Source organism: Poecilia formosa, unplaced genomic scaffold (assembly GCF_000485575.1).
Source record: "Poecilia formosa unplaced genomic scaffold, Poecilia_formosa-5.1.2 Scaffold382, whole genome shotgun sequence".
NCBI classification, from domain to species: Eukaryota; Metazoa; Chordata; class Actinopteri; order Cyprinodontiformes; family Poeciliidae; genus Poecilia; species Poecilia formosa.
This window is the reverse complement of record NW_006800321.1, coordinates 397,028-407,965: the sequence shown is the minus strand read 5'-3', so window position 1 is coordinate 407,965 and position 10,938 is coordinate 397,028. Positions and strand designations below refer to the sequence as shown.

At 40.2% G+C, this 10,938-nt stretch overlaps 2 protein-coding genes across 6 annotated transcripts in view; one reads left to right on the top strand and one right to left on the bottom strand.

Moving 5' to 3' along the window:
• The window catches only part of cabcoco1 (ciliary associated calcium binding coiled-coil 1), a 15,505-nt gene extending 5,542 nt beyond the window's left edge, over window positions 1-9,963 (bottom strand). For 2 of the 4 annotated variants that reach the window (XM_016662641.1, XM_016662644.1), the window contains exons 1-4: window positions 9,474-9,560; window positions 9,299-9,387; window positions 2,981-3,150; window positions 2,699-2,843 (exon numbers count right to left, since the gene is read on the bottom strand). In XM_016662641.1, coding sequence (XP_016518127.1) covers window positions 2,699-2,843; window positions 2,981-3,150; window positions 9,299-9,387; window positions 9,474-9,488 — 419 coding nt within the window. In that variant the 5' untranslated portion in view covers window positions 9,489-9,560. Of the gene's footprint in view, window positions 1-2,161; window positions 2,424-2,698; window positions 2,844-2,980; window positions 3,151-9,298; window positions 9,388-9,473; window positions 9,561-9,874 lie in introns of those variants that run through there. The other 2 variants (XM_016662642.1, XM_016662643.1) reach the window with 2 other exon arrangements.
• An 82-nt stretch (window positions 9,964-10,045) lies between these two features.
• The window catches only part of adgra1a (adhesion G protein-coupled receptor A1a), a 38,517-nt gene continuing 37,624 nt past the window's right edge, over window positions 10,046-10,938 (top strand). Inside the window, exons 1-2 of one of the 2 annotated variants that reach the window (XM_016662638.1) lie at window positions 10,046-10,133; window positions 10,426-10,700. In XM_016662638.1, coding sequence (XP_016518124.1) covers window positions 10,698-10,700 — 3 coding nt within the window. In that variant the 5' untranslated portion in view covers window positions 10,046-10,133; window positions 10,426-10,697. Of the gene's footprint in view, window positions 10,134-10,385; window positions 10,701-10,938 lie in introns of both variants that reach the window. The other variant, XM_016662639.1, reaches the window with a different exon arrangement.

The window sequence follows — 10,938 nt, the reverse complement described above, 5'->3', positions numbered from 1 at the left end:
GGTTCCTCCTGTCAGGGTGAGGAGGAGCCATGTTGGGAAGATGAAGCTGCAGGATCTTCAGAACAAGCTAAAATGAATGGTTATATGCCAGACATGGAAAACTGGGATGACTCCATGCCATGATGTTCAGGATTTAGGTCTCATGGCATCTCAAGGTGTCAACATTGCAGCCAGAGGGCTGAGGGAGGAAATACAGCTTTATTTTGTAGCAATTCAAGAGCTACCAGCTTTTATTGCTTCGCAAAAAAAATTAATCGGCACAGAAACTCCAAAGCACACAAAGAAGGAATATATATGTGTATAATTTTTTTTTGTCATAGTACCCCCAAGAATTTGGCTATAACTGATGTATATTCACATATAAAATAAGTCAATAGAGTTTAATTTGCAATTTATGTGTCATGAGGTAGATCTCAGGTGGCTGGTGAGAGAAAAAGTAGATCTTGCTCTCAAAAAGTTTGGGCACCCCTGACTTAATATATAATTAGGTAGAAATAATGCATATCTGGGAAATATATCTTAAATTGAGCGCTCAAAGCACCAGGGTTTTTATAGAAAAATATCCAGATTTTGTGTGTGTGGTTTTAGAGGCTCTATGCTGAAGATGGTAAGAAATAAAGACACCTCTTTTCTGTTTTTCTATCTGCTCCGTCTCTCTGCTCTCGGCTCCCACACACGGAGTTGTCAGCTAGTTGTAGCACTGAGCCCCTCTTGTTTCAAACTCTTTTCATTAATGTAAGAGTTAAAGAGCTAAATATAATTGAGATATTTGCTACCTTCAATAAAAGTCCATCAAACCAGTGCAGTCAGTTTTGCTAATTTTGATTTCCAAGGCATAACAAGGCAGTTCTTCATGATTCAGCCAAAGTAATGAAATAACGAACTGCAGTCTGATTTTTATTGTTAATGTGTTTCTTCCTATTGAGCAGTGAAAGTAAATAAAATGTGTTGTCTTTTGCTTTAAGTATTTATTTAACTGGTGGCATTATAAGGTTAGAGCCACAGAGCCACAGATGGTTCCTCTCTTCATCAGCTCTGGGAGCCTGTGCCACTCTGCTGTTGCTTCTCCTTCACTTTGGACTGAACCATTGTTCTAACAATGGCGGGGGTGGACGTAAAGATGTATTTTTATTTTTTTCTTTGATGAATGGCAGATTTATTTGTTTCTTTCACCTTTTTATATTGATATTGTTTAAATACAAAGATTATTTCTATGATTTTTTTCGGGGGGACAATTCTACACTTCTCCAAGATCGGGGTGGGTCCGGACCCTCCCTAAACCTCCCTGGGATTTCCACCCCTGGGCATCACAGTATGTTGTGTTTTTTTGTTTGTTTGTTTGTTTGTTTGTTTGTTTGTTTCTTATATACTTCCTGTCAGATGTCAAGGTTTATTTTGACCCAAGTTATCCTCCAGTGTTCCCCATTAATTTAGCCCTGGTGTGTGAACCATCTCCGCTAATTAGTTATTACCCTCACCTGTTCCCCACAGTTCCCGCGAGGGTCGGGGTGCAGAGCCACGAGGCGTTGGGGTTGCTGTAAAGCTCCTTGTGGGATTCTTTTATGGTTTTCTGTTGGAGGTGTTCGGCCTGTCTGTTGTCCCAGAAATTCTGTGTGATCCTGGCCCGGTGGTCCTGTCTGTTGTTCCAGAGGATCTGCCTGCTCCAGCTCCGGGGGTCGCAGCCCTTGCTCTGGCATCAGAAACCATAGGGGTCCTAGGACCTCGCTGGCGGCCTGCAACGAGGGGTCTCCATGGCCGTTGGCTTTGTCGCCTTTGGTCCCCAGTTTGGGGTCGTAGAAGGCTCCTGTGTAGGTGTGAAGGAATGCTGCGGCCCTCCAGTCGCCCTCCAGATGTGCTTCGGGCTCCCGGTCATGTGTGCATGGTGGTCTGCTGGATCTGCCTGGTCGGCCGTCCGGCCTTTGGACTGTTGGGTGAATATTTATTGGCTGCCCAGTTGACTTTGGTTTTGATTTTCTGCTCCATAAAGCTCTCCCCTCCCCCTCCACCCACCCCTCATACCCCACCCTTCCCTGCCCGTGGTGGGTTGTTTTTGAGTTTGTTCTCTCGCTTCCTCTGGGGATCCCTAATTTATAGGTCTTTGGGACTGAAGAGTGGGGTTATGTTTTGGGGCGTCTGGCATCCGCCCTTGTGTGGTGGGGGGGGTTCTGTCATGATGTCAGTATGTTGTGTTTTTTTTTTTGTTTGTTTCTTATATGCTTCCTGCCAGATGTCAGGGTTTATTTTGACCTAAGTTATTCTCCAGTGTTCCCTGTTGATTTAGCCCTGGTGTGTCACCTGTCTCCGCTAATTAGTTATTCCCCTCACTTTTTTTGAGTTGTGTCCATGTGTGTTGCGGGATTCTTGTCTGGGTTTCATGTATGGATATCAGTGTCGCTCCGAGTGCTGACCTGCTCATGTTCCGACTAAAGAAAATTAAAAGCAAGATGCTACATCACTGTGTACCTTCTGGTTCATTCTCAACCTTAAAGACTTCATTCCTGACATCACTGCTCTACAGAAATAGTTTATGTTAAAGTTCTGAAACTGTTGTGACTATTACTAGAAATCATAAATATGGCGGTGATGTGGTTAGAGCCCAAGTTCTTTAAAGTTTGGTGATCAACTGAATTATTTAATTTCCCTTTGGGATCAATAAAGTATCTTTGAATTTGAATTTGACTGACTTGGTCAGGCTTACCTTTTTGTTACATAGAATATCAGTGCTTTGGCTTCATTATTGTTCAAAAGTGAAGTGCCATGTTCTTCAGAAGGAGCACAGTGGCAGGCAGCAGTCATGGCTTTCATGAACACCACCATATTATCCACTGAACTCATCTGTTTTTCTGAGGGAGGAAGGCAAAGCACAAATAAACTGTAAGTCTACCAGACCTTTTTCTTTCTTACAAAAAAAAGTCAGTGTTAGAAGTGTGGATACAACACAACTCATCAGCTTGAAGAACCAACATTCTGCATTTCCCACCTCTTAGATTTTCCAGCAGTATATGGAGTACAGCCATGGTGAAAGAGATCTGTGTGGGGCTAAACTTGGCATCTTTAGCCCACCAGAATGCAGACAAATAGTGCTGAAGGAGGACAGCCTCTCTGATACAGGTCCGGTGGTTTATGAAACCCAGAATGTTCTTCATTTTACTACAAACAGAGAATGGATTTAGATTACACTGTAAACACATGGTAAACAGTCAGTGATAACACTGTTGAAGCAGAATGTTGGTGTGCTAACATTCCCTACTTAATAAAAGAATCTTACAAAAACAGAACCCATCTTACAGGGACATTTGTACCACACTCAGCACAGATGTTTCTGTTCACCGTTCCAGGCTATTGCTCATGGTAGTCTGTGCATTTTTTTGCCTGAGAGCTTCCTGCTTTCAGCTTGAATCTAGGTTGGTGTGGTAGACCCTGGTCTCTATCAAACGGTAAAAATCAGTTGAAGAGTTTCAGTGAGGCTTCTGGGCTCATTATAGCACTGAAACAGCACTTCTGAAAGTTATAAATGATATTCTCTTGGCTTCAGATAATGAAGCCAAGGTGGACTTCTGTTCTGGTTTTGCTAGATCTCAGACCTGCTGTTGAAACAGTCAACCATAATATTCTCTTAAAACCAGGGAAGGAGCTCCCGGCACGGGGCTAAATGGGAGGCAGAATAAGATTTCAAGGATCCAAGTTGACTCATGGTTGCTAAAAACTTTACAAGACTGACTGTACTGTAAAATATTGAATTAAATGTTGTGCTTACATTACTGGCTTTATTTTCAGTCTTGCATTTAACTTTATGACACGCAAATTTACAAGTGGATAGCTCATAGTGTATTTTGGGTAAAACTTGTCACCAGCCGTCCACCAACGTCATCAGTCACTTGACTACAGATGGCAAACTAGGTAGAGCATTTTTACGGACTAAGTTATCATGAGTGGAGCTCCATGGAGCAGCAAAGTGGAAAGGATGGGGGAAAAAATTAATATATTTAACTTGCCCCTGTACCTTTTATCACACTTAACAGATGAGACAGTCAGCAGCAGCTCTAACCACCATGCCATATATAAAACCATATAAGTTAAATAACCATATAAGTGTATTAAGGCTGCAGTATTTAACTTTTATAAAAAATATTTTTTAACATATTTGTTAGAACTGTCAATATGTTGTGACAGTATGGTATGAGAGATAATCTGTGAGAGAAAATTAAACTCCTCTGCCTTCTCCCAGTACTATGTAAAAACAACCAATGAGTGGCAGGAGGCGGGTTTTAGCAATGTCAATCACAATCTCGTGGCTGCTCATCCTTCCCTTGCCCTCCTCACTCTGTGCTATGGTGCAACTAGCATAGCCTGTTGTAAATGCTCAAATTAGTTAGTATTGCTACCAATGACAGCAGATAAACAGTTTTCCTGTAATAATAAGTTGTTTCTCCAATCGTTAGCACATTTAGCAGTGAATGAATGAGGTTTATTAACACTAAGGCCCTCCTCCTGGTTCTGATTGGTTGGTTGATTTTGGCCTGAACGTTACATTACCTTAGCCAGCAATAATGGTTCAGGGAGCAGGTGGAGGAGATTGATCTTTTCACTGATTATCTGTCTCATAGCAAACTGTCACAACATGGTGACAGCTTTAACAAATATGAAAAAAAAAACTTTTTTTTTATTTCAGTTATATGCTGCAGCTTGAACAAAATGCAACGACATAAGATTTTTGAGAAGTCAGGATTGCTATGTATATTTTGCACGTTGCCTATGACTGTTGCTGGTGGGGAGAGTGTTAAGAAAATACATTTAAAATATGCTAGTTTTAAAACTTAACCACATGTACAATATTATATAAAATTAACAGTGTTTTAAAATAAGAACATTTGGTTCTAAATTGCCTCCATGGTCCAGTAGGCATCTCATTTGTAGGATGTTTATGTTAAATATAACACAATAAGTTGAATTAAAATAGTTTAGTTTTAGTTTTCTATAATTTAAAACACAGTTCTTAACCTCTCTGTGGACTGAGCAGGCATCCACAGGGGGTCGTGGCTGTTTGTGTGAGTTTAACCTTTTTACCATCTTGATAAGATTTAAATAGCTGGTGTAAAACTGAATGCAACATAGAATATCTGTAAAACACATAATCTAATTTGTAATCTCTCCTAGTTGTTAACATGTCTTGATTGAAATAGCCTAATTATAGTTTTAAAATTAGTAACTTATTCTGGCCTATTGACCTTTATGTTACCTGTAGTTACAGCAGATGGTTTGTTAAGATCTTTTGAACTGCCCTTTGTCTGTGTGGGAAACAATCAGGAGAAGTTCCAGCTTCACACTGATCTGTGAAAAGCCATAAAACAGCAGGAGTTCAGGAGAGTCTCTGCTTCGACTTTGTTTAGATAAAGGGGAAAACTGATGTTTGATCTTGAAAACAAATTGTAGGGAGTTTCTAACTTTTAAGAGGGTCCGAGATAGCTCCTGTTTGGATGAACAAAGATATGCCTTATTTGAATAAATTAAAGAGAAGAATACGCCTTTACTATAAAAATTTGTGCACGTGAGGAACAAACCAGATTTGCTTTTGCAATTCTCCAAAGACGTCTTTGCTTTTTGTTTGTCGTTTCCATGTTTTGTCTTTTTCCCTCTCTCAGGTAGTTTCATGTGTTTGTGATCTGAGTTTTCTGATGTTTTGTGATGTGCTTTTCTGGTGATAGTATGCATCTGTCTTGAATAAATGCTGATTATTGTGACGCTGTTATCTCTGCGTGATCTCAGTCTTTGCGCACAGCTTTTTCTGAATCCGGGTATAAGAGAGGATATAACGAGTCAAAAGGTTTTAAAAAGGGTTAGTAAGCTTTAAAAATGTTCATCTCGTAATAAGAGATATTTCAGTAAGCTAAAACTGAAATGATAAATAAAAATTTAAGCAACCTATTTGCGTACTGTATGCGGACTGTTGCATGTACAATTCACTAGCAGTAAATATTGTGCTAGTATCAGTATTGGACCAAAGAAAGCAGGGCAGTTGCAAGCCTTTAAAATTGTGATGTTTTGATGGGTCAGGTAGACTCAAGAAACTGTAATAGCAGCTGGGCAGGAGGAGCCCAATTTTACTTTTTGTCATGGGGCCTGAGATTCCTGGTGGTGCCCCTGCGCTGTGACACAATGTGCGTGCGGAGGGGTCGGTGTGTGCTGCTGCGTACCTGGTTCAACATGTCAATAATAAACCTAGCTTCAGCAGTGGCTAGGCTCCGAGTTTAAATTGATAAAATGTCAAAATGATCCGATCGCTATCCGTGGTTCAGAACTGCTTTGAATTTGTGTTGTTTCACCATTAGTGACCAGTAGCCTGATGTTTCTGTTCTTCTCTTGATTTGTTGTACTTCATGACTGTTTGATGGATTTCAGAATGACATAGTTGCTCTATATGGTGCCGAAGCTTGTAAGCCCTGCTGTTGCAGACATGTCTATGATGCAAAGTTATATTATCATGAGCTTTAATATTTGGGTATAAAGGGCTTGATAATTAGCCCCGCCCCTGGCCCAACGCTGACTTATTCCGCTAGTGCTTAGAACAGCTTTAACACATAGGTATCGAGGGAAAAGCAGAAGGCTGGTTTAAAAATGAATATTGCTGCTAAAATTAGAAATATTCTATTCAGGAGTGATGCTAAAAACTAGTCCATGAATGTGTTACTTCAAGGCTGGACTACTATAATTCTTTACTGTCAGGAAGTTCACAAAATGCAGTTAAAAGCCTTCAGCTGATCCAAAATGCTGCAGCAAGAGTTCTGAAAATTAAAACAGAGATCATATTTCACCTATTTGCTTCTCTTCATTGGCTTCCTGTTAAACCCAGGATAGAATTTAAGATTCCCCTTCTCACATATAAAGTCCTTAATAATCACCTGTGTCATAGAGAGATCTGATTGGTCCTTAAGCAGGTTTACTGCTGGTTCCTTGAGGTTCTAACAGTAGAATGGGAGGCAGATCCTTAGTGATCAGGCTCCTCTCCTGAGGAACCAGATCCCAGTTTTATCGGTTTATAAGGCAGACACAGTGTACTTTTAAAATGAGGCTTAAAACTTTGCTTTTTGATAAAGTTTGTAGTTTAAATAGCAATGTTTTCCCAACTGAATGGAGATAGAGTGTACGGCCCAGTCAGACAAAAGTCTGTTTATACTTTTCTCATGCCTCATTCTAGGCCTTCGGTTATCCTGAGTTATTTCTGTAGTTATGCTGCCACAGGCTCTTGGGCTTCTGAAGGAAAATTGACCACTGTTCCTCATTTTCTTCTTTTGATACTCTCCAAATTACATTATTTGCTATTATTTTATTTAACTTTTTTTTTTCTCCATAGAAACACCTGATGTTTCATTCTGTTTGGTTGTGGTTCCTTCCTGGAGGAGGACATTGGCTGAGACAATGCTCCCATCACCTAATCGTTCTCCTTTTCCTGCTATTAACATGTCACTTTTCATAACATAGAAAGAACTTGTGTATTAGATTTTCTGTATCTTTTTTGTGCATACTGTTCAGTTTCAAACCCCCAGTTGGTCGTGGCAGATGGCCACTTGTACTGAGCCAGGTTTTGGTTTTGCTGAAGGTTTCTTCCTGTTAAAGGGGAACTGTCTGTCGCTGCATACTGGTCCAAGAGGAGTGAAAGCTGCAAGTCAATGACTCCATCCAATCAGCTGAGTTTCCTTTTGTCATGTTCCGTGTTTCTGTGTGTTTATTTTGGAGTTTCTGTGTAGTCCTGTTCCCTGAGTCTGTCTCTGCGTCTTCCCCGTTGATTGCTCCCCAGGTGTGTCTCATTCCCCTGATTACCCCGTGTGTATTTAAACCCTCCTGTTGTCTGTGTTCCTCGTCGGGTCCTTGTCGTCGTTCGTCATCGTCTTTGCTTTGTATCACGCGCCAGTAGAACTGTTAAGTCCTGGTTTGTGTTTGTTTCCGTCACTCGCCAGTAGAACTGTTAAGTCCTGGAAGTGTCAGCTCTCGTGTCTAGTCCTGTGAATCAGTTGCTACCGGTACTTAGCTGTGAGCTAGTCTCTGCCGTGCTGCCTGTATGGACTGTTGAGCTTTATTTTCACCATTAAATTCATCATCTTCACCATAACCTGGGTCTCAGCGTCTCTCCTCACCACCTACACCCCCACCCCATGACACCTTTGACAGAAAACTTTTTAAACTAACTTTATTAACTGAGCTCAGTGCTCCGTTTGATAACTAGGATTAGGGGGTTCACAGATTCATTGACCAGCCGACTTATTGGTGCCAATTTCCTTAAATTTAGGAAATGGGTGATTGGCCAATTTTTACATGTGAAGCTCATCTTATCCACTGACACACAGTGTGAACCTGGCTTAAGATGCCCCTTGGCTTGAAGTGAGTTTCTTCAGAAAGCTTATTTAAGGAAGAAGCCAAATAAAATATATACTTTTCATGACGAAAACATGTGTAAGGAAAATGGGGGGAAAAACAAAAACAAAACAAAAAAAAATATATATATATATATATACATATTTTATTTTATTTTTTTCTGCCAGCTTTGGTCCTCCATAGTATGTAGCTTTGGTAAATACAAGATAATGTTTTCATGCGTCTTTGTGTTAATAGCAGGAAGGGAACTGGGTACTGAAAAATACGATTAGTAAGTAGGTAATAGTAAGTCTATAATACCAGAAAAATCACAAGAACGATATATAAAGGGTATAATTTATAAAATAATGTATTACATAAAGTCTCTCTTGTAGGAGCTATTTCTCAATTTTCAGTTAAATCTTAGAATTTAAATTGTTTAGTTTATTCTTATTTTTTGTTTATTTTCTAGTTGATTTATTATTAGAATTTTTGTTTAATTCGTTATTTAGAATATTTTTTTGGTTAGTAATTCAAACGTTAATTTCAGTTAGGATGTGGGTATTTCACGGTATAAATAGGTGGGTCTTAGGTAGCTTATTATTGGTCACAAGGTTTTTTACCAGTCTCATCAGTCACTTCAGTCATCAGTCAGAGAACAGGTGCAGGAATCAGAGCAGAAGCAGAATCCTGTGAAGCCTGTAACCTTTTTGTCTGAACTGTGAAATAAAACAACCAAAGAACTGCATTTCGACTTTTTGATCCTTTGTAAACCAGAATCCACGGTGCATCAGGTGACTATTTGAGTTGGGTTCACTTTAGTTTTGATCACTTTTGAGTTTGGAGTTTTTTGATTTTTGAATTTAAGTTTTGGGACAAATAGTCACTATGCCTCTAATTAACTAAGCCATTGTTTACTTTCTGTCTCCAGGTTAACCTGGTTACTTACTGCAGAAGCTCCTCGGCGCTGTGTTCTTGCAGCTCCTGTATTAATTGCACTGGCATCGCGTCCCACTGCAGGAACTCTGCTTCTTGTTTCTGTCAAATAAACGCACTTTCTGTATCATAAGTAAAATACATCAGCGATTCAGCACTACTACAAACATTAACCTTCTTATTCATACCTCTTCTCCGGACATGTTAGCATTGCGGTGGTCATGGCAACGGGCCGTTAAACTGTTCTTCCTTATTTAAAGGGGAACTCCGTTTAAATAACAATCTTTGCTTGTTGGTTATTTAGCAATACATTATTTTAAAAGATAAATACATTTTATTTATTTAATATTATTATTAAAAAGCAGATGTGTTATCTTGTAGAAGTACTTTACAACAAACAATTAGTCACAGAAGATTAAAACAAAAACACATATGAAACCGTACCGTACATGCAATACCAAAGCAAAAATGTTTAAATGAGTAAAGGAATCTTAAGTAATTTCTTTTTAAAAAATCAACAGAAACCAAACAGTACAAATACCGGATGATTTCAGACGGAGGAAGACGTTTGGAGATGTGGAGCTCTTACCTCTCGGTCTAAAAGGATCCGTCTTCCGACATAAATGCAACATCTTGTATGTTCATGAAATGCAAAATAGTTTAAAAGTGGTTTGACCGCGCAGGTCGCCAAGAAGGCTTGCTTTGAAATAAATCTCCACACATCTCCCAAGCCGCCCCTCTCTGCTCTGCGTCACATGCGGCGCATCCTCACAGAAACCGAGCGGAACCACTTCCATTCTGACCTGGATTAGGGAACGCTCAGCTGAACGGAGAAGACACGACCGCAGGTAAATTCCGCCTCTGCTTACCTTTATAAGGCAGCATCTTTAAAAATAGCATCTGAGCCTGTGGCAACAGACCTCCTCCTTTTGCAGACAATTGGCATATTAAGTCAACTAGCAATATTTTAGGTCTCTTAACCTAAATGGAAATAAGAAAAGCAAAACGCGTCAAACATCATCCATGCATGCGTGCTTATTTTCCTGCTTTTAGTAGTTTAACAGACAGATTTCACTTTAAGCATCCCTGTGTATTGTTAGCGTGAACCCAACTATCCGCCCACGCTCATGTGTCACCCAGAGCTCGATAGAAGATAAAGCGGCATGTATGTTCTGCCCTGACCGTGTCCGGATGGAGTCAGGAGAACAAGGCTAACGCGGAGCCGCTGCGCTGGACGAACAGTGGCAGACTTCTGTGATCCGAGAACCTTGGGTTTCATCTTCATCATCTTCCTCACTGCCGGAGACAGACAGAAGACCAACTCCCTGCTGAGACTCTCCTTTTCCATGGATCTGGTACACGCAGGTTAGGGAAGGGCGTGGCGCAGTGGTTCTCAGTTCACAGCTCGAGTGATGGTAAGTATCTTTGTTTTTTCTAACAAGTTCAAATTACACTAATATTTTGATCCATTTCCTTCACACATCATAGAAAGGAGTAGAAGATCCATTCCGAACATAGGCAGAGCATCAGACCAGTGTCTTAACGAGTCATTTCTGTCTGAGAGTTTCCAATGAAGAAGTTCAGGGCCGTGCAGAGACCACTAAAAGGGCAGGTGCTCAAAAGAAAAAAAAGGGCACATCTCCCCGCATTCTA